The following is a 23,576-nucleotide window of genomic DNA, read 5'->3' as shown; positions in this document are numbered from 1 at the left end:
CACGCATGCGTCTTAGAGCCTCCACGAACGTATGCGATGCTCCAGATGCTCTGCGGAGCATCGCGCAGCCGCTGTATGTGCCATGCACTTTCGCGGAAGCACGGAAGCATTAAAAAACAGGTAAGGAAGTCAGGCAGGCAGGTGGGCCTCCAGAGCACAGTACCAGAATGGTATCCGGTGCTCCGGGCTGGCTCCAGTACGCCCGTACGGGGGTGTACTGCCTGCAACCCACCACTGGTGCCATCTTACATGGAATAAAATCAAGGCAAGGTTATTTTGAATTTCTTTCTCATTCTTGTTTCTATCTCTGGGTTATGTCATCTTTTTTGCAAGTTACTCCTTAATGGTCCTTTTGTATCTTCTATCTCTACATTCCTTTACAATACTCCAAAGTTAACTTTATTGGAACGGGGGCTTAATTGTACAACAGCAATTAAGCCAGCTGGGGAATTCTGGGAATTGAAGTCCGCACATCTTAAAGTTGCTGAGGTTGAGAAATATTGATCTTCATAGACAGAGTTGCACTTGAAGCAAAAGGATCCACTGGTAATTCGATGACTTTGGGGGCCCTGCTGGCAATTTTTACAAAGTCTTAATATGTCTCTGTTATCTGTATTGATGGGGAACATCCATTCAAGGCAGTTACCTTCTTTGACATTTATGATACACACAACCCCCAAAACATCTAAGTAGCATGTTTCTTTATATGACAAAAAGGAGTTAGGGGCACAATAATAGGTTTAACTGCTTGGTAAGTTGCCCTACAACTAAAAAAGCAAAAAAGGCAAACCACAGCGTAATAAAAACTTGTTTTAGCTTCTAGCTGATCTATTGATATTTTTATTCAACTTCCATGGGAGGCATAGTGAACTGAAGACACCTCCATGAAAATGCAGTTGGTCATAGCAAAGTCCTCTAATTTTTCCAGTTAATGAGAAGATGGGAGATTACCCAGATGTATTCCAGATGGCTGTCCTCACAAGGAGACCATGGAATGGCAGTTTCTTCCATGGGTTTGAGCATCAGGAGATGAAGGGATTAGCCATTTTGGTCTCAATTAAAGTAAAGACTTGTAAAGTTCACTAGGTTTGCAAGCCTCATTTTCAGAAATTGCCAATAACCATATTAAAGTTATTAGAATGACAAGCTTAAAAAGTCACTGGATGAGTTTAGCTTCAACTTTGAACAAAACAGAAATTAATTACAAATTTAAGAACTTAAATATTTTGAAATAAACTGCAAAAAAGCTAAGATTTGATTTTAAAAATTGCTTTAACTGTTAAGGTAAATTTGAAATATTGACAGTAAGTATAAGATTTTAAAATTAGCTATAAAACAGTTTCTCGTGGGAAGTTATTTTGGCTCTCTCAATTCATCCCAAAGATAAACAACTTTCTGGTTTTAGAAATTGAACGTTAGAGGGGATTAAACATTTTTTGTTGAAGGAAAAAAAAATTACAAGCCAACTTTTGGGGTCAGTTAATCAGGACTTACAAATGACAAAAAAGTCATAACATTGAAAATATTAAAGAAGATCTTTGAAGAATGGAGCCAGAAACTAATAGTTACAATATCAATAGTGTCAATAAAGTTGTCTGATTCTATGGATGGACAGTGTCCAAATATGTCAATGAGAGAATGAAAGATGTGGAGTAAATTTTATCTGACAAGAAAAAGTAGGAAAGGAAAGGAACTACAAATGATAGGCCAAAAGATTGATTGAAAAGGCACTTTACTAATATTTAAACTGGCAGAAAATGACAAAAATTAAAGGGGACATGCGAGTGACAAAACAAAAGAATGTAGAGCCAATAAAAATGTTTTATTTTTGGATCTACAAAAGAGGCTTGTTAAACCTTTGAGCAATGTGAAGGCAGGATCTTCCATCAAGTTTGTAGCTGTAATGCAGCTTAAGTTGAATCTAAGCACAGTACTACCAAGTATCAAGGGAGAATGGAACATTTTTCAATAGATGTGTAAAAGCAAAAGTTCAACAATAATTTGTGGTGTGGGGGGGATTAATATACATTAAGGGTTTGGACACAATTGCTAAAATGTTATGTTGCTCCTCTATGATTCATGGTCTTAGATACAGCTTTAAATTCAGATACTATGAAAATTTGAGAACTGTGGATATGATCCAGCCCACTGTTTGTTTGGAAGGAGGTTGTGTTCATGTATGATCAGAGATCTGTCTTTAATCTATATCTCCACAGTACTGAAATGGTGAATGGATTTAGACATTGATCAGAATGATTCCATAAGATATTTTTTGTAACTTTATAATTGTTATCCCTTAAGACTTCTGTAAGATTAGAGCTTCAGGATTGGTATTCACAAACAGTGACTCTAATTTCCATCCCATTTTTGACTCTGAAAAGGCATTGAGGCTAATGTGGAGTATTTTGGGTGAAGAAAAACTGAAGTCTAGAGTGCTGCAGAGATTGGTTCTCAGTATAGAAAAATGGTGTTGTTGAAGGAACTCATCTACCATTTTTTCTCTTATATGGGAACTGTGAATAGTATAGATGGGCTGTATATTGAAGTTCTGGCATGATCATCTTTTTACAGATGTTCAGGGTCGTATTGTCTAAATCTTGTTTGAGATTGTAACCCATGATACGAGCATTTCCTGATTGAAAAGGCTTCATATTCTTATTTTTAATTTGATTGTGATCAATTGCAGTTTCCTCTAAGAGGCATGACTCCATCAGTTCACTTTGTCTCTTCTGCAACAGATCAACTTCCTTGTACAGGGTTTTGAGGTCCATTCTTTCCTGAATTTTCATCCAAAATGATTTATTGAAATGTTTATAAAGTTCCCAATCTAAAGCACACCACTCTTTCACTTTCTCCTTATTCTCTGGCTTCAGAGTCTGAATGCTATGTCGGCTCCTGGCATTCATCTTGAAATAAATCACATCATCTAGATCCCAACACAAAAAATCCTTCAGAAGGATCATTGACTCATCAAAAAAATCAGCAATCAGTATCAAGTGAAAAATCTCTTCTATGTTATGGAAGACAGACTGGATATAATGCTCATCGTATTTTGCATTGTTGTTATACCCAAAATCAAACCACATGTTGTTCTTAGCATACATATTATCATTTTCAGCCATATTGTAGTATGATGAAGGAGATGATAGAAATTCATTAACGTTCTTGGATTTTTTAAATGCTGGTGCAACATTTTTGAAGTATACATAAGATGATTCAAACAATGATGCTGGGTGTCTCAGGATAGAAAAATAAAAGGTATTATTTGGCATTATTCTTCTGACCTTTTAAATGAAAGAGAGGAGGAGAGAGATTAAAATAAGTATCTATATTTTTGAATGATCAATAAAAATTTTGCATTCTGAAATAAATACAATTGACCTATTACTTGACCTATCACACATTTTGGGAAAAGTGGTGCAATATGAAATGGTGTTTGCTTTTGCATATCTTTAGAGATATACTATACATTAATTAAGCCATATTAATTGAGTCATTACAAGAATCCATAAGAAAACAAAAACTTGAATGGCACAAACAAGTTTTAAACTCCTTTGGGCTTTCATGATTCTCCTTTTAAAGGAATGCTTTAAAAAAAATCACTTCCATCGTTAAGTAATTGTAGCTGGTTATATTATCCCAATCAGAATATCTATGCTTTATTTAACTAATTTAATATAAATTAGATTAACTATAACTCAAAGTTTGGATGCTACTTTAAACAACAGGTAATTGGGGTGGGGAGAATGAAAGTTTCTGATATCTTTCTTTAAAGTTTGGGTAAAGAAAGATCTAATTTATCATGTTTGCATTCAGTAAGTATGAGGATCCAGCAAAATACTTATTTATATTCGTCATATAGGGCAGGTCTTTGGAGAAAATATTAAAATACCGATGATATTACCTAGTTTGAGTAATGAAATATCTGAAAGAAAACAACCAAACTCAGAGAGCTGTTGGAAGTTAAATCCAGTCTGATTCTTATTCCAGGGCAAGAGAGAGACACAGAAATTGGAGGGAGGCTGAAGTTTTGCAAAGGAGGTCTCCCTTTATTTAGTAGCCAGAAACAACAGTGATAGCAGCATGTTTCTGGGGTGGCTGACAAATTGGTGTTGAGGGTAGATGGGATTTTATACAATTTGGGGGAACTTTGTGATTAAGATGCTTGTTCCTGTGCAAGTCCTTTAATATTTTAATGGCTGTTGCCAGGTTTCTATAGAGTCATGTAGGGGTCATGACTGGCTCTACAACAGAGGTAGGTTTCTAACCTCTTCTGTAGAAGTGGTTCCACAAATCTACCAAACCGGTTAGAAGAGGTTCCTCACGGAGTGCCTGCCCCGCCCCCTCGCTCATGGGCAGTAGCTTGTGCGGTGTGGCCAGCCTCCTAGGACCTCCCTGAACCTGCCTAGGAGGTGTGGCCACCAGCAAAGCACGGAGGTGTTCCAGAGCATCCCCCCATTGGTTCCCCACCTCCCTTCCTGGCAAAGTTTTCCAAGATGTGGTTTCAAAAACAGCCTCCCATCCCTTGTGCCTGGCTCCCGCTGAGCTCCGGGAAGGAGGAGAAGAGCCTTTGGGGCATGAGGAGGAGGGAGGAGGATGAGGCGCGTGTGTGGGGCCATGCCAGTTTGGCAACCAGCACTAAGAAAACGCCTCACAGCTTTTGAAGGGAGGAGGGCCAAAGGAAAGGGAGAATGCAGAGTCACTTTCAGGGACGCCAAAGTGGCAGGAAATCAGCACTGCCACCAGAGTCTAAAGCTTTCGGCAGCTCCAGACAGGTGAGGCGTTGTTGCATTCCTGCCTCCGCTGGACTTCGCGCTCTTCTTTACGCGCTCCTCACGTCCAAAAGCGGCAGGGGCAGTCAGGCTGGAAGCCCAGGCCCCATTAGCCCCAAAAGCCACTTCTGGACATCTATTGCAGTCGCAAGGAGCGTGTGGAGAAGAGTGCGAAGTCCAGCTGAGGCAGGAAGGTTCTTGGCACTCCCCAGTCACTTTCACGGCTTCTCAGAGCACCAAGAACCTTCCTGCCTCCACTGAACTTCGTGCTCTTCTATGCGCCTCCTGGCAAGCGAGCAAGCAAGTGAGGATCAGGCTGCCTGATCCTCCATTACTTGCTTCTCTTTTGCCCGCCCAGACCACTTTGGCACTGCTCTGGCTACCTCTGTCCATCCGTGCCCAGCAGCTGCAGTGACATCATCAAGATGAAGAATGAGAGGGAAGAACAGGCCGGGAGAGGACCCCGCCACGGCTTAGGCAGGACTCCGAGGTCCCTTCGCTTCCAAGCCACTTTATCTTGACGACGTCACTGCAACCTGCGGGGGGAGGATGGACGTAGGTAGCCAGAGTGAGGCCGAGGTGATCCAGGCGGGCGAAACAGCGAACAAGTGATGGAGGATCAGGCAGCCCTTGAATTGTTGTTCTATCTCTAAATATTCAATTTAACTGTACCTTTCACTGCCACTTTTGACTTAGAAGAATCACTTCCAGCTGCGTTTGAAGCTTTGCACCAGTGGTGGGTTTCAAAAATTGTTTGAACCTACTCTGTGGGTGTGGCCTCCTTTGTGGGAGTGGTTTGCCACCCATGTGACCAGATGGGAGTGGCTTGCCACCCATGTGACCAGATATGAAGATGCCAATGACACTTGTCAGAACCACCTTAAATTACCTCACACACAGCACTGGCATGCATAAGAATATGATGTAAACTTGTTTTTTAAAAGGCATCTTTGGTTTGCGTTAAAACAACTTCAACACACCAATGTTCTGATTGCACCACAAATGCAGTAGTCATCCTTACCTTTCACAGAAGCACTGAGTTTTATAAATATGAGCATGATAGTGTTGAATAATCATATCCAAGGACCAGTGGTGGGTTTCAAAAAAATTTGGAACCTCTTCTATAGGTGTGGCCCGCTTTCTGGGTCCACTGGTGGAACCTCTTCTAACCGGTTCGGTAGATTTGACGAACCGGTTCTACCGAATAGGTGCGAACTGGTAAGAACCCACCTCTGCTTTGCACAAATATTCTGCAGAATCAGTTTTAGTAACTGCTTGGATCTCTAAGACAGCTGTTCCATTTGCCAACCTGAAGCTGCATTTATCAGAGGATCTAAGCCAGTGTTTCTCAACCTTGACAAATTGAAGATGTCCGGACTTCAACTCCCAGAATTTCCCAGCCAGCTAATTCCCTTCTTGCTAATTATCCCAGTGCCGGGTGAACATACCAAAGAAGGGAGGAGTAGGGGGAAAGGACTATAAGGTTTGTCCTTTTATTAGCTTCCTCATGAGTAAAGTTCCAGAAACTTTTGGAACTGTTTAAGCTCACCCAGCTCTTTGGGGTCATACATCAGCATCTTCTGATGCTGTAAGTATATTCAAGGTCAATTTCTTTTTAAGATTTGGAATCTCCTCATTCTTTGATATAAATTCTGCAAATTCCAAATTAAGCATCAACACAGATTAACACGCAACAATGACCCCTACAGCAGGCACTAACTCCAACAGACAAAAGTGGAAATTAAAAAATGGAAACTTTACAAAATAACTTCTATATTCTTACCTCATGCAAATTAAACTTCAGATGATTGCCCATGATGTTGAACTTATTTCCCAGCCTTTTGAATTCCTCAACATATGACGCTTGGAAGGGATAAGGATAACCAAGATGGGGCCTTTTCCCAAAGGGTAGGGCCATGGTGAGGTTATGTTTCTCTGAGAAGCGGCAGAGGATGTTGAGTATGGTACTGCTAGCTGTTTTGTGGGTCTTGAGGAACATGACATTTTTGATGGGTTGACAGATTTTGGAAGGATGCGTCTGCCTAGATAAATACAGAGGAAATAACCAAGGAAAAATATTTAGGAACTACCTTTCCCACTTGGTAATTCATTCCTTATGACTGCCATGGTCTTCCCTGCTTTCCTTTGTATTTCTACGTTTAGTCTGATTTGTTTTTATTTCTCCGACACATTTCAATAGGTCATGTGCCTACATATGTTTAAAAACTGGAAGATTCTAGTTTGTGAATTGTCTGGGGCATTTATGAGCCATAAACTATGTAATTAACATACAGGGCAGTAATGGTTTTCTCTTACCTTCACTACTGGTTTGGAATGGGGAGTGCGCATGCACGCTCACTTTCCTTCCATGCATGCACAAAACCTTCTGCGCATATGCAGAGCATCCATGATGATGTCTGGGAAGGTGGGCGGAGCCTCCCACTGCTGCCACTACTGGTATGCCCGAACAGGGGTGAACCGGCAGAATACCACCTCTGATATGGGGCCTTCTTTGTACTTTATTAATAAAAAGCTAGATGTGATTTTTGTACAAAGTATGAACAGACTGTTCAGAGTGGTAATGAATGTGAGAAACAACTATTTTAAGATGCTCACGTATTGAAATAATTAAATAAACTAGTTGATCTGTCAGTCCAGATAATGGGTGGATAAAGTTAAGGAAAGGAAAACCAAAACACCAAAGAGCTAATAAGGGGAGTGGATTTCTCTCCTCATGAGGGTTTTTATAAAAAGGGAGGGCAATCTTAAGGTGACCAGATGTCCCGCTTTTGGCGGGACAGTCCCGCTTTTGAACAATTTGTCCCACGTCCCGCGGCGTTTTAAAAAAGTCCTGACTCTCTGGACGCCCCTCCGACCCTCTCCTGAGGCAAAGACAGAGCTCCTTTGGCCTGCAAGCTTATTCCGCCTTGCCCCTGAGTCTTGCTGTGGGGCGACCAAAGAAGCATGCTTTCCGGCACTTGGGAAAGATTTCCCCACCTCCCACGCCCCTCGCCCATCTCCTTCAGTTGGACAAGCCCACGTGTCAGTGCGCAGCACCGGAGGTGTGCCCTCTGCTTGGAATCTCCCACCCAGGTTTCTCTCCCCCCCCCTTTTTGTCAGGGACGGAATGGAGGCGTCCGCCAAGTGGTGGCTGCTGGTCTAGCTGGGGCTGCTTCTGACTCACCTTCCAGGTAAGGGACGGTGGGGTGGGGGTCGCCATCTCCCATAGGACCTCTCCTCCCCCCCTTCTGCTTGCTCCATCCCAGCGGAGGCTGAGCCTGCCTCTTATTTGGACCTCCTGCATCCCCCCCCAAACGGAGCACCCAATTTCAAGCAACGAGGGGCGCCAAACAGGGCAGGGTTGCAAACACCCCCTCCTCCCAAGGCTGTAGGTGAAAGCTGCTCTCCAGCGTCCTGTCCCTGCCCTGCCTTCCTGGAGCCATCTCTGTGGAGGTCATTTTTGGCTTTAACATGATGCCTTGAGGGGGGAACAGGGCGTGCCCAGGCACCTGTCTTGGACTCTGCCCCTGAATCAGGAATGCTGGAGAAGGGGGTGCGGATCGCTGGCTTTTTAAAGCAACTTTTTAGAAGGAGGATGGGAGGACAGATGGGGCGAGTACTGAAGGCATCCCAGCTGAAATCACTTTTTTAAAAAGCCATTTTTAAAAAACCCCATTTTTAAGGCGGTGAGTAGATCTAATGTTCCTTCCGACTCCCCACAACAGAGAAAAGGGGGGGGGAGAAAGTTAGGGAAGGAAGGAAAGAAGGAAGGAAGAAAGGAAAGGAGGAAGGAAGGAAAGAAGGGAAACAAAGAGTGACTGGCCTCATTTCATCCAAACAGGTTTTCATGCCTAAAATGGGACTAGAAACTCCTGAATTCTTGTCTGGTGCCAGGCAAACTGGCTCTCTTATCTATATTTGATCTACTGTGACCAAATATCTTCCAAATTGTGCCAGGAAAGCAGCTCAGCACAGCTGCATTGAGCAACAGGAATAATTTTTACGGCTGTGTAGTTTCTCCTTTTGCAAAACTAGCAGATTAAACAGCAAACTCGTCACAAGATTGCAAGTAACTTGTAAAACTTCTCCTCAAATAGCAGTTATCTGAAACTACCCAGTGAGCAGAGTTGGGTGTTGATATTATTGTATCTCTGTATAAAGCCATGAATTTGTAATAGAAGGTCATAGACAAATAGCTGTCCTTTGGGGTCATTACAGGTGTCTAGAATAGAAAAACAGGGGTGTTTTCTGATATGGAAGCATTTTGTATAAAATAGAGTGCAACATTGGCGAATAAACAATAGCTCCAAATTTAGTTTTAAATTCATACATTTAAATTCATTGCTAATTTCACATACTATGTGAACGAGACAGTTTTTATATTCCAACACTTCAGGATACAATGTTAAGTTTATTGCATTGGGAGATTTTGTACAACATTTGCTTAAAATATTCAAGAAAAAAATGGTTGGATACTTTGTTGTTTAGAATGCAAGGCAAGCACACTTCAATTTTAAGGGACTGGGATTATTTCCATATACTGTACAACTAGACTTCGTTTACAACCACAATTGTCCCTAAAATTTCCATTGCGAAGCAAGACAGTTGCTCATTTCATGACCTTTCTTTCCACAGTTGTTAAGTGAATCACTGCAATTGTTAAGTGAACCATGCAGTCATTAAGCAAGTTTGGCTTTTCCCCATCACTTTGCTTGTTGGAAACCAGCTGGGAAAGTGACAAATGGTGATCGCATAATCCTGGATACTGCAACTATCATGAACACATACCAGGTGCCAAGCAAATTTTGACCATGTCAAAATTTGGTCATGAAGATGGTGCAGTGGTCATAAAGGAGAAAAACAGTCACAAGTCAGAAGAGCAACAACGATGATTAGGGGACTAGAGGCCAAAACATATGAGGAACTGCTTCTGGAACTAGTTTAATGAAAAGAAGGACTAGGAGAGACATGATAGCAGTGTTCCAACATGTCAGGGGTTGCCACAAAGAAGAGGGAGTCAAACTATTCTCCAAGGCACCTGAGGGTAGAACAAGAAGCAATGGGTGGAAACTAATCAAGGAGAGAAGTTGTGAATGTTCCAACACTGGAAGTTTTTAAAAAGATGTTGGATAACCATTTGTCTGAAATGGTGTAGGGTTTCCTTCCTAAGCAGGGGGTTGGACTAGAAGATCTCCAAGGTCTTCCAACTCTGTTATTCTATTCTAACATATACTGTTTTAAAGAAGCACAGAGGGAACAATCCTCCAGGCTTCAATTATGTTGCACTGTAAAGGGCTTCTGGTCCATTTAAGTGATCACTCTTCCTTTTCAGTTTGTCAGCTTTTAATACTTTGGTTTTATTAAATGAATGTTAGCATTCAGAAGGTGCCTTCACTATGTCCATCTGCCCTCTCCCCATCAAAGTTGTGCTCTCCAGGAAATAATTTTATGGGCCTGGGAGGCTGCTAGCATTTTCCATTAGAAAGCAGTAAGCCTTGTCTCAAAATTTGATCTATACAATGTAGATTGTTTTCGGCTTTGTGTGATTTGATTGAGACTCTTTATCAATTGCAGATTGTAAGCAATTGTTTCTTTCATCACACCAAAGCCAAAGCAAAGAAAGCACATTGATGGCCATAATACATAAAACTTTTGCTTACCACTAGAGCCCCTGAGAAGGCTTAATTACTGATCTCTATTAATTCTAAAATGTTTATTGAAAAGTCCTGCATTCAGAAGGCATACATCTTTAGTAGAGGTCTATTGGACTCTTTCCATAATGCCTAAGAGGGGAAACCAGGGGAGGGATGCAACCACTCAATGAAATAATTCTTCTTGTAAAAAGCAAAAAATTGCAAACATTCTGTATGATTTTTTTTACAGTTTTAAGTCTGTAGAATTTTGAAAGGAGGTTTTGATAAATTTCCTTATTTGCATCTGAAGAACTCTAATAGCTTAAAGATTCTCAAAATGTAGGAAAACTTAGTAGATGGAAAGTACCTAAATTCAGAAAATAAAGGTGAGGAACTTGTGTGAGGTAGAAAAAAACACATTCTGCCTCTTCTCTTGTTTTTATAGAATTTTTTAGTCACATGAACTAGAAGACCTTTTAGAGAAAGGCAATTGTTTCATGAATCATGAATATATAATAATTACCTAGAGGGAAATTAAACGTAAGTTCTTCAATATGAGACTTTGTTATAGAACAATAGGTGAACAATATAGACCAGTGACTCAGGGGTGAAATCAACTTACCTTTGCTACCAGGTTGCAAATGTTTGAGGTTTTTTTTTTTGAGGTTTTATTGGGATTTATATGCCGCCCTTTTCCCTGAGGGGACTCAGGGCGGCTTACAACCACAGGGGAGGGGAAGTGCAAGGTCAAAACAAAACAATTGGTGAACAAAAGAAAATTAATAAAACACAACTTTCATTCAGCAATCAAGCACTCGGGCGGGTGATTAGAAACCTATTCCCAGGCCTGCTGGGAGAGCCAGATCTTGGGGGCTGCGCGGAAGGTCTGGGTCGTGGTGAGGGTGCGGATCTCCATGGGGAGCTCGTTCCATAGGGTCGGGGCAGCAACAGAGAAGGCTCTCCTCCGTGTGGTCGCCAGTCGGCATTGACTGGCTGATGGGATTCGGAGGAGGCCTAGTCTGTGCGATCTAATTGGTCGGTTTAGGGAGGTAATCGGCAGAAGGCGGTCTCTCAAGTACCCAGATCCACTACCATGGAGTGCTTTAAAGGTGGTCATTAGTATCCTGAAGCGCACCCGGAGACCAACAGGTAGCCAGTGCAGCTCGCGGAGGACAGGTGTAACGTGGGCGAACCGAGGTGCGCCCACTATCACTCGCGCGGCTGCATTTTGGACTAGCTGTAGTCGCCGGATGCACTTCAGGGGCAACCCCATGTAGAGCCCATTGCAGTATTCCAGTCTAGAGATCACGAGGGCTCGAGTGACTGTTGTGAGGGCCCCCCGATCTAGGTAGGGCCGCAACTGGCGGACCAGGCGAACCTGGGCAAATGCCCCCCTGGTCACAGCTGACAGCTGGTGGTCAAAAGTCAGCTGTGGATCCAGGAGGACTCCTAAGTTGCGGACCCTATCTGAGGGGTATAAAATTTGACCCCCCAGCCTAAGCGTTGGTGTATTAGCCAAATTATTGGGGGGGAAACACAACAGCCACTCGGTTTTATCCGGGTTGAGCACCAGTTTGTTAGCACTCATCCAGTTCTTAACGGCCTCCAGACCCCGGTTCATCACGTCCACCGCTTCATTGAGTTGGCACGGGGCGGACAGGTACAATTGCGTATCGTCCGCGTATTGGTGGTATTTTATCCCGTGCCTCCGAATGATCTCGCCCAGCGGTTTCATGTATATGTTAAATAGTAGGGGGGATAAGACCGAACCCTGGGGTACCCCACATGTTAGGGGCCTCAGGGACGATCTCTGCCCCCCGACTAACACCGACTACGACCTGTCCGAGAGGTAGGAGGAGAACCACCGCAAAACAGTGCCTCCCACTCCCACCTCCCGCAGTCGTCGCAGAAGGATACCATGGTCGATGGTATCGAAAGCCGCTGAGAGGTCAAGGAGAACCAGGATGGACGCATAGCCTCCATCTCTGGCCCTCCAGAGATCATCGGTCAATGCGACCAAAGCGGTTTCTGTGCTGTAACCAGGTCTGAAGCCGGACTGGAAGGGGTCAAGATAGCTAGCTTCCTCCAAGACCCGTCGAAGCTGAAAGGCCACCACCTTCTCAACAACCTTCCCGATAAAGGGAAGGTTGGAGACAGGACGAAAGTTGTTTAAGATGGCTGGATCTAACGATGGTTTCTTTAGGAGGGGTCTCACCACCGCCGTTTTGAGTACGGCGGGGAAGTGCCCCTCCCGAAGGGAGGCGGTGACAACCGCCTGGATCCAGCCATGTGTCACCTCCCTGCTGTTAGCCACCAGCCAGGAGGGACACGGGTCCAGAATACAAGTGGAGGCACTTACAGCTCGGATGGCCTTGTCCACATCCCCAGAGGCAACTTCCTGGAACTCAACCCAGAGTTGATGTGGCGGATGATCCTCCTGTGTCTCAGCTGGATCTACTGCGGTGGAGTCCAAGTCCGATCGAAACCGAGCTACTTTGTCCGCCAAGAATTGAGCATAATCCTCAGCCCTACCCTGCAAGGGGTCTCCCGCATCCCTCCTATTAAGGAGGGAGCGGGTTATCCTGAACAGGGCGGCTGGGCGTGACTCGGCGGACGCAACCAAGGAAGAAATATAAGATCTTTTTGCAGTTCTTAATGCTCGAACATAGTCCTTGGTGCAGGTGGTTAAGAGTGCTCGGTTTGCCTCGGACTTATCGGACCTCCACTGGTGCTCTAGGCATCTCCTCCGGCGTTTCTTCTCCCGGAGTTCCTCGGTAAACCAGGGAACTCTCCGGGATCCACCGACCCGGAGGGGCCGTAGTGGCGCAATCCGGTCGAGAGACTCCGACGCCGCCGAGTACCAGGCAGCAGCCAGAGTCTCCGCCGAACTGTGGGCGAGGGTATCAGGAATAACCCCAAGCTCCGTCTGGAACCTCTGAGGGTCCATAAGTCGCCTGGGGCGGAACCACCTGGTCGGCTCCTCCTCCCTACGGTGGGGGTTTGGCCTCCGGAAGTCAAGCCTCAGTAGGCAATGGTCTGACCACGACAGGGGTATGATCTCATTACCCCTCAGACCAAGATCACACATCCACTGCTCCGAGAGAAATACGAGGTCGAGCATGTGACCCGCTGCATGGGTTGGGCCCCGAATTACCTGGGTCAAGCCCATGGCTGTCATGGAAGCCATGAACTCCTGCGCCCCGTCAGAGCGTTCACCGAGCGATGGCAAGTTGAAATCCCCCAGAACAATAAGTCTGGGGAACTCAACTGCCAGCTCGGCTACTGACTCGAGGAGCGAGGGGAGGGATGCTGCAACGCAGTTGGGAGGCAGGTACGTTAGCAGCAAACCCACTTGACCCTTGAGGTCCAACTTTATCAGCAGAGACTCACACCCGACAAGCTCCGGAGCAGGGACCCTACGAGGTAACGTGCCACCCCTACACATGCACAGGACCTTCCGCACATGTGCAGAGTGACAAAAATGGGATGTGATGACGTCCGGGAGGGTGGATGGAGCCTCCTGCTGCCACCTCTACCAGTTTGCACAAACCGGATAGAACTGGCTGAATTGCAACACTGCAGTGGCCCTCAATCTTTTGAGTACCAGGGACCGGTTACATGGACAAAGGTATTTCTGTGGACCAGAGGGCATGTGGTTTTGTGTGCTGCCCGCGTTCCGTGGATGGGGCTTTGCTTGTTTGCACGGACCGGTTGCTGGCATGCTGTGGACCAGTGTTGGTCCACAGATCAGAGGTTGGTGACCCCTGATATAGACCACTATTGGATGAATGTGGGAGTTGTGGAAAAAAAGTGAATGAAGATCTGGAGAACTGCAATGTCCTTTTAAGAATTAAACTTTCACTTAGGAGGCCAACAGTGTATCCAGTGATAGAACACAACATACTGTAGTAATATTTTAAAATCAATGAGTAGGGCAGTTATAAATAACCACAAAATTAATGATCTGAAGATGGGTTGCAAGTAGATTGAGTAACTTATATTGCCTTATCCTAAATTCCTCAGCAGTCTCCTCTAAACTAAGGTGACCAGTCCTGCTTTTGAACAATTTGTCCCGCGTCCTGCGGCGTTTTAAAAAAGTCCTGATTTTTTAAAATTTTTTAATCAAGAACACCCCCCCACCCAGTCAATGGTGTCCCTCTTTACCAATGTTAAAATCTGGTCACCTTAGGCAATCTCCATTTTGCCTCTGTGTTCCATTTCTCCTTTATGAGATTTAGCTAAAGGCTGATAACAGCAAAGCTGAAGTGAGCAGCAACAGAGATGCAGCTAATAATTTAGATTGAACATTAGGTCAGTTGAACTAGTTGCAGACTAACGTGTAAAAACTTTCTACTTGTGCTTATCTAAGATCCTGTGCTAGAGAGATCACCTGATTGAGATCCACCTTTTAAGGAAGCAATGATTCATTCTTTCTCCTTTTATTTTTTTTCTGTTTGACTTCTATGTCTCTGACTTTGCTGGGTATAATACCGTTTTCTATTTCTTAGGAAACTTGTAATGTTTATTCTTGGAAAGGGAACTAGACTTTTATATACTTCCCAACAAAATCAGGCTATTGAACGGAGAGAATGAGAATTCCCCTTTCATTTTCGATGGTAAATCTTTAAGGCATGAAAATCAGCTGGGTGACCTTGAGCCAGCCACTTTCTCTAAACCCAACTCACGTCACTGGACTTTTGTTGTGGAGACAACATGAGGAGAAAGGTGTGTTGGATGTTGGCTGCCTTAAATTAATTTCAAAAATAGCAAAGGCGGTATATAAATAAATAAGTAATAAATATTTAATAAACATACATTGGCTCTACCCAAGAATTGTGGGCAGAGTACAGCAGGATTGTGGGAAGAAAGTTGAAAACCAGCAAGCATCCAATCTCTGCATTCTAAGCATGACTGAATATGCGCCTCTGTTACAATTTAAAATTGTAATAATCCCAGCTAAGAAGCGTAGAATAATACAGTCTATTGTAGTTACTTAATAACGTATACATACGCATAACAGAATAATACACATATGCATGACTTTTTAAAAAAAAATCCCTTCTCACACTATGAGTGGGCTGTGTCTTCCTCAGTCTCAGGTCCTCTATCAGATCCTGGTTTGATGGGTCTGCACAGTATCTTAGCTGTTCCTAGTACTGTACAGAGAAGTACTTAAATTGCAATATTTCATGTGCCATGGTCTTCACTGAATAAGCCCATGCTTATTGGACCTCTGCAGTTGTCATGGCTTTTATTAATCAAGACTTTCTCATTATGCCTTAATTAAGTTAGATAAAGTATTGTTATAAGGCCTTGTGTAACTTTCCTTCTTAACAGTTTGGACACATTTTGGCTTGTATGTCGCAAGCACCATTTGGGAGATGACCAGGCTGAGCCCGAGTGAGGAGGTCAAATGTATAATAAGTCATGAATCCCTGCGTGCCCGCACGAGATCTAAGTCCAGCCCACCTTGAATGCCTTCTTATTTCCTGTGCATTTCCCTTGACTGTTAGCAGGCTCAGATTTTTGTAGAGAGCTTAAGCTTGTAATAAATCTTTATATTCATTTAAACTGCCTGAATCTCCTGATTTCCCCAGTGCTTGACACGCAGCACAGTTATTCAAATACACTTACAATTTCTATGCAAGATACTCTTGTAAGCATTGTATTGTTACCCACATCTCACCCATAGAGGGTATATGCAGCATACCAATACACCCAGGATGTTGTTTTTAATTATCAATAATTGTAATATTAGTTTTTTTTTAAATCATACACACACACACACACACACACACTATACCTGCAATCCAGTGTGAAAAGAGAGGGAATAACACTTGGTGGAATGTAGAACTTGCTTATCATTGCAATTCAGTAGCTCAATATCAGTATTCTTTAAAGGAGAATGTATTTCTATTGTATTTGTTTTAGAAAATACACTTACTTGATGTCCGTTGTAGCATAGTATTGAAAGTATCCTATCAGGGTAAGACCTGCCAGCCAAAGAATGAGATGCAAAAATCGCTGAAAAAACCTAGAAAAAACCCCAGAAACAATCTTCATTTTCTAATTATCTACCAGAGTTCTTAGGATATTTATACATTACAAACTGTCTTTGCAACTCCTGAATGTAATGCATTCATCTCTTTACCCACCATAGACCAATAAAGCCACTGGGGGGAAAATGTAGATAAGATGTAGATGATATAAAGAATTGTGATTTGTATAAGCTCAGCTTTGAACAAATGGTTCTTGGACCTTTGGCTAAAAGTGGGACCTACTAAAATAAAAAGTGCAACATAAGACAGAAATGAGGGGAATTTTAAATGAGATGGAGCTGGAGTTCCAAAGCATCAAGGATTTGATAAAGGAACAACACAAGGCAATTGTGGAATTATTTGATGGCATAGAACAAAAACTGGAAAAAATTATACAAGGGACAATGAGCAAAGACCAGGATGTTCAGGGGGGGGAAAAACAGTAGAAGGAATGGAGAAAAAAGCAGAACTGAGAAATCAGCAAAAAGAAGACAACAGGGAAGAGATACCATCAGCTAATAATGATTGAGGAATTTAATCAGGAGGAAAATAATTTAAAAGTCCTAAAAAGAGAATGGAAGATACAGATATTTTGGGAAAGAACATAGGGATTAGAACAGATAGTTTTAAAATTAGACCGTGGAAAAGGGTAGGGAGGGGAGAAAAAGTTGGATTGAATAGTCAGGATGTAGATGTAGATAGAATTAAGGATCCTAGAGAAGAATATGGGAGGCAAGTTTTAAAAAAAAGATAAGACTTAAGGTACTGTTGAGGTTAAGAGACGATGGATAGAAAAAGGAGAGCGGGGAAAAGATTTTTAAGAATATATTTAAACAAAAACATGTATATTAACATTAGAATTATATAGACTGGATAATTATTTTGTATGTACTGTGATAGGCATTAGAATAATATTTCAATACAAATAGATATGAAGAGTGAAATATGGGAATTATGAATAAGAATTAAGCATTAACTGGAAAATTAGAGAATGAATGATGATATTATTAACATGCTCAAATAATATAATGATTAGCAGTGAATGCTGGTCTTGTTGTATTCGGGTCTTTTCCCATGTAAAACACAATATCAAGACAGCCTTCAACACTGACCAAAAAATAGCCAACATCTTAAGAAACCCCAAAGACAAAATCCAACTAGAAAACCAAGGAGTCTACGAAATACCATGCAAAATCTGCATGCAACATACATACATAGGACAAATGAACAGGAGAATAAATGCATGCATCACAGAACACAACAACGCAGTAAGAAAAAAAGAAAAAACTTCCTCCCTTTTCCAGCACCTTAAAGCTACAGGACATGAAATTAATTTTGAAGAAACCAGGTTAATCTCCAAAACTGAAAACTTCAACAAGAGAATAATTATGGAAGCTATCAAAATAGAGAAACACTCCCACAACATGAATAAACATGACAATACCTCTCGCCTACCAGACATCTGGAAACCAGCCCTAGTCAACAAATGAGCCCCACCCACCACCCAGGCCATTACAACACGAAACAACAACGGACACACAGCCAGCACCAATCAGCACCAATCTACCAATCATGATACAACCACACAACCAATCATTCCACTTATTGAAATAAAGCCAGCACTCCACACAGCCCCACCAAGATTTATAGAAAGACGGCAGCTCTTACCACGCTTTAAGCCCAAAACCCAGCCTGAAGATGGTGAGTGAGGCCTCGTGTGTGTGTGTGTGTGTGTGTGTGTGTGTTGCATTTGTGCTGATAAATAAATAAAGGAGGACTAGTATAGATCTATTTCAAGCTATTTAGCTCTCATCAGCTAGCCATAACCTTACTGGAAATCGAACCTGGCTAGCTGATGAGAGCTAAATAGCTTGAAATAGATCTATACTAGTCTCCCTTTATTTATTTATCAGGACAAATGCAACACAAATGTAACAAAGGCAACATAAAACAATGGCTTTCTGCCTGAATGAAAAGGGAAGCTGTATGTTCCCTCCCATATTTGGACATACCAGGGATTGTGACTATATATATATGTATGTATGTATGTATGTATGTATGTATGTATGTATGTACACATACATACATACATACATACATACACATACACATATACATGTTTTTGTAGATTTTCATGGGTGTAGGTAAGCTGGTCTTGTTGTTATTCGGGTCTTTTTCCATGTAAAATTGAGATTGTCTTGGCAACGTTTCAGCGAGGTCTCACTCCCCATCTTCAGGCTGGGTTTTGGCCCAAAACCCAGCCTGAAGATGGGGAGTGAGACCTCGCTGAAACGTTGCCAAGACAATCTCAATTTTACATGGAAAAAGACCCGAATAACAACAAGACCAGCATACATACATACATACATACATACATACATACATACATGTTCTGACCCCCCAAACATACATTCATACATATACATACACACACACACACACACACATATATATACATACATACATAACAAGATATATGTAATAATAAGAAGGAGGTTTAGAAATTGAATGGCAGTAGTATTAGATATGTTTAAACAATATGAAATGAAAATGTAATGTAATAACTATGAGTAATAATATTATGTTTATGTGTACTAAAATGTATGATACCCAGGTATCACATCATTCATGCATTGATATGTATAAGCAATATAAAATAAAAAACTTGACAAAAAAGCTTATATTCAGTAAAGTTAAAGTTCAATTAAAAGAATTCAAACACTTATATACACTCAATACACACATACAGACACACATGGCTCTTTGCCATTGCCTTTTTTTCCCCAACACAAAATAAGCTTTCTATTCGGAACATTTCTTTTGTATTTTGTGGTTATTCTCATTTTATTATATTCCAGCTTTTAAATAAAGAGAACTCCAAAAGAAAATCTCAAGCCTTCCTGGGTATCCTTAAGAAGGGGCCAAAATAGGAAGTTATCTGTGAATGTACAGAGAACCCGGATAAAAGCACTTGTATTCTAAAGCCCTATTTACTCAAATAACAAAGGATAAGAGGCATACATCACATAATAAATATTTTAAAGGTAATAACTTTTTCTCGATGTACAATATTGTAATGGTAGCATGAATTGACTACTGTTATTGGTAGAAATATCTGTTTCTTTTATTTTTCACAAAAAATGGGATTGTGAAAGGCACTCCATGCTTGAATTATATGCAGAATTCAAATTTAACTATTAAAACAGAGTATATATGACTGCCTCCATGCAGGAATACTCCAGCTGCTGTATTCAGAAATGTGGTCTTTATTTTAACATTGTTGACTTACAAATGTAATGCATGTTATTACAATCAAGTAGGGTAAAAATTCTAAAATGTTGAAAGGGACAGATTAAGTTGCATTTATCTATGCCATTGATTTCTGTTTTTTTTTTTTCCATTTATCTTAGAGCTTAAGAGTGCTCCTATCAGTCAGCTATAACAGATTTGTACAACAATCTGTTTAAGATCATTCCTAAGCAATGTAGAGACTTTATAAATACTGGTGTGGGTGTTGCTAATTAGTCCTACAAATTGTAGACTATAGTTTAAGAAAATGTTTTATAGCAGTTTCTGAATTAAGTTACTTCTGGATAGTCAACATCTGTTGCTACCAATCAACAAGCATTGAAATCTTTATCTTTATAAGATGCTGTATCCAAAAATGTTGTTTCTTTAGTCCTCTCAATCATCCATGGAAAACAAACACCAATTGTTTTGTTTTCCATCATTATTTGAAGACATATACTTTGACCATTTATGTAAATCCTACTTTATAACCAGTGGTGGGATTCAAATTTTTTTTACTACTGGTTCTGTGGGTGTGGCTTTGTGGGTGTGGTAGGGGAAGGATACAGCAAAATCCCCATTCCCTCCCTGGTGCAAGGTTACTGCAAAATCCCCATTCCCTCCCCATCCCACTAACCTGCTTTCCAGCTCCGTTCTCCTGTTGAGGGAGAAACCAGTACAAAATGTTTTATACATGGCACCTGGCACCAACAAGGTTAGCTAAAATCTTAACAAATACCTCCCCAAAATGTTGGAAATGCGAATCAATACATGGAACATATTACCATTTATGATGGACCTGTGAGCAAGCTAAATTTTTTTGGAAAAGGATCAAAAATTGGCTGGAGGCAATAACGGGTTAAAATAGAATGGAAACCTGAAGTTTTTTTATTAGGAATAATGTCTGTGAAATACAAAAAAGAAATCCAGTATTTAATACTACATATAATTATGGCGGCAAGGATTGCCTTTGCCCAGAAATGGAAAAACAAATTAATTCCAAGTGAAGATGAAATAATAAGAAAGGTTATGGATTGTGCTGGAATGGACAAACTAACTAAAGAAATCTAGGGAAAAGAAGAATCAGAATTCTACCAGATATGGGATAAATGTCATAGGTGTGTTGAAAGAAATGTCCTTCTGGGTTTGGCTCCAAATGGGGAAAAAGATACTGGAGACATGGAGGCTGCTTGGAAAGATGGTTTATTGGTGGACAGGACCACATGGCTCGAGTCCTGAACAGAAAAGGTAATCACATGCTTCAATGTTGGTGGAAAAAAGAGAAGGAAGGAATGAGATGCTGAGTCTCTGGCTTTATGCCCTCTCTGGCCTTTGATCTTGATCTTGTATTCTGATTGGTTGTCAGACTCCCATGGGGCCATGCAGGGGCAACTCTCTAGGCTGTGTTTTTAATCCAGGTTTGGTTGAGTTCTCAGATGCCATGTGGTCAGTTGAGTAAAGGGCCAATATTATCATGCCTTAATCCCATCCCCCTGGAGCTGAAGGAGAAGTCTTTATTATGTAAAGGGACTAGCTTGGCCTTCTTAATGGCCCATTGACAAAGTAGGGATAGGCAGGAAGCTACAGGCAGCTATTCTGTCTTTTAAAACATGTTTCTTTCTTTTCACATCCAGAGAAATATTCTGCCTTTTCAATATTTCCTAGGATATTTCATTTTTCTGGGAGAGGGCTGGCTGATAGCTTCCAACAGGTTTCCTCCTACAGGAGGAAAGAATCAAGAATCAATGAAGTAATATAATAAAACTCAAAAAAATAATAGTTATGAGTAAAATAAGAGGGTTAAGAATGGTGAAATCCAAATGAAACACAATGGAAGGGGAAATTATATAAGGTGAGCGGTATTGATTGATAACTGCTATTAGAAAGAACAGGAAGCTCCTGTTCGTATTGTATTGTGTAAATGTGGTGTACGTCTAGGTTTTGTGTGTGTGTATTTTACATGTTTGTTAATAAAAAATAAAATATATATATATATAAAAAAAGAAAACATAAAGCTCTACTATTTTACTATCAAGGCATTTGGTAAGAGAAGGAGGATTTCCGCCTTTCAACAGTCTGTAAATGAATCTGATAAAAATAAAAAATGTTCAGCTCGCTTACATTCCACTGGCCCAGCACCTCAGAATAAAATGACCATGGAAGGCAGCACCATTGAGTTCAGGGAAGGAGTATTCCTATCATATGTACAGTAGTCAACTGAACCAGAATTGCAGCAGAGGCACTTTTATGCCGTGGGGACTTTTTTAAAAAAAGATTTCTTCCTATATGTATTTGTTTTCCTCCGTCTTTGAAATTATCCAAAGGTTTTTCCTTCTGGGCACAAATTATGGTTAGAGATCCATGCATAAAACAGTTTTTTCACAATGCCTAGACCCCCACCTGTTTGTTTAGATATGGATTTCTTCTCAGAAAGATCTACCTTTCCCCACCTGTCACCTTCCCAACACTCAGCAAAGACTTTAAAAAAAACTCTAGGATTTTAAATCTATGCAAAATTGGAATACTAGATCAGCTTTATAAATTTTAATTCCTTTCTAAAGCATGATAACATTATTTATATTGTATTTTTACCAGCAGTATTTAATAGATTTTCATATTGTAATTTAGTAGTTATACATTGTCCTTGTTTTTGTTTTATGAACTACAGAGAGTATCTATTATAAGTTAATGGTAAACAGTAGATGTACATACATAATAATCAATCAGCAATGCTTTGAAGACATCTTAGATATTTTTTTCTGCACTTGAGTAAGTAATTCTACAGAGAGAAAACTAGGTTAGGAGACCAAACTACAAGGAAAAACAAAGGAAACAGAAATTATTAACCAAAGAATTGAGGAGGCAAAGAGACAATGCTCTGGAATAAGCTCAAATTACACATAAGAAAACTTTCCCTTTTCCTTAAAATCCTAATGTGCTGAATTGATATTATCTCCACCAGTCTCGCATAGAAATTATTATGGGAGAGAGGATGTCAGCAATAATGCTGAAAATAGAGCTGTATTTATCTGTAAACTATCAACAAAGATCTCTTCCAAGTCTATTATTCTATTATTCTGTTAATTCTCTGGAAAAAGTTAAAACACTAAGTGATAAGCAAACAGGAATGAAAAACATATTACGGTATCCACCTTGATCTGTTAAACACACAATTCCTCTTCTCAAAATCTTCTTTTCAACCTAAAGACTCACAGTTCTAAACTCACCCAAGGGTCACCTTGAATTATATATGATTACAAAACAGATAACTTTATCCTTCATCAAAAGTTTTAGTAAGGAAGTTATACTCTCTCCCCTCATCTTGCTCCTTACCTGCAAATGCTTCTCATTCTGCCTTTGGTCTGTCACAATGATAGGTGAATTTCTTGTTGGCCAGTTGGTTAGAGTGCAGTTTCTGAATAGAGCTGCTCAACAGTCAGGGCAGGGACAAAGTGGATGACATAATGCCAAGACACGTAAAGATACATAAATCTAAATGGCATGTGTAGATTATTGCAATTATATAAAGATAATGAAACACAATGTAGTAACTAGAAATAGTTGAGGGAGATAAGCAGTTCGGAAACATTAGATCCAAAAAATAAATAAAAGATGTATATAAGATCATGGAAGGCGCAAAAGCCTTTCTTTAGTCTTGAGAATACAAAAAGCTATTTATTCAGAATGTATTTTTGTAAATAATACCTGGATACTTTAGAAATCAATATTCTACCTCCTTCAGATCATATAAATCTTTTGCCTTTTACTACTACTTTTTAGTACTAAAGATTTACATGGCATGGAATGTTTATATTCTGTTTGTAACTAATTTTGGTCTCTCTCTT

At 40.9% G+C, this 23,576-nt stretch overlaps 1 protein-coding gene across 2 annotated transcripts; it reads right to left on the bottom strand.

Moving 5' to 3' along the window:
• Window positions 1-1,122: 1,122 nt before the first annotated feature.
• Window positions 1,123-23,576, bottom strand: GAL3ST2 (galactose-3-O-sulfotransferase 2). Of its 2 annotated transcripts, XM_014073770.2 has the most exons (5): window positions 23,437-23,576; window positions 23,065-23,156; window positions 16,350-16,439; window positions 6,556-6,814; window positions 1,123-3,284 (listed from the first exon to the last, which is right to left on the bottom strand). In XM_014073770.2, the coding sequence occupies exons 2-5, from the start codon at window positions 23,079-23,081 to the stop codon at window positions 2,484-2,486; spliced, it is 1,167 nt and encodes a 388-aa protein (XP_013929245.2). In that variant the 5' UTR covers window positions 23,082-23,156; window positions 23,437-23,576; the 3' UTR covers window positions 1,123-2,483. The 2 variants fall into 2 exon arrangements, with proteins under 2 accessions (XP_013929245.2, XP_013929316.2); XM_014073841.2 differs by lacking the exons at window positions 23,065-23,156; window positions 23,437-23,576 and adding an exon at window positions 22,444-22,906.

Source organism: Thamnophis sirtalis, unplaced genomic scaffold (assembly GCF_051295495.1).
Source record: "Thamnophis sirtalis isolate CommonGarterSnake01/CBP01778 unplaced genomic scaffold, rThaSir2_p1.2 scaffold_11, whole genome shotgun sequence".
NCBI lineage: Eukaryota > Metazoa > Chordata > Lepidosauria > Squamata > Natricidae > Thamnophis > Thamnophis sirtalis.
This window is presented reverse-complemented; position numbering and strand designations above follow the sequence as displayed.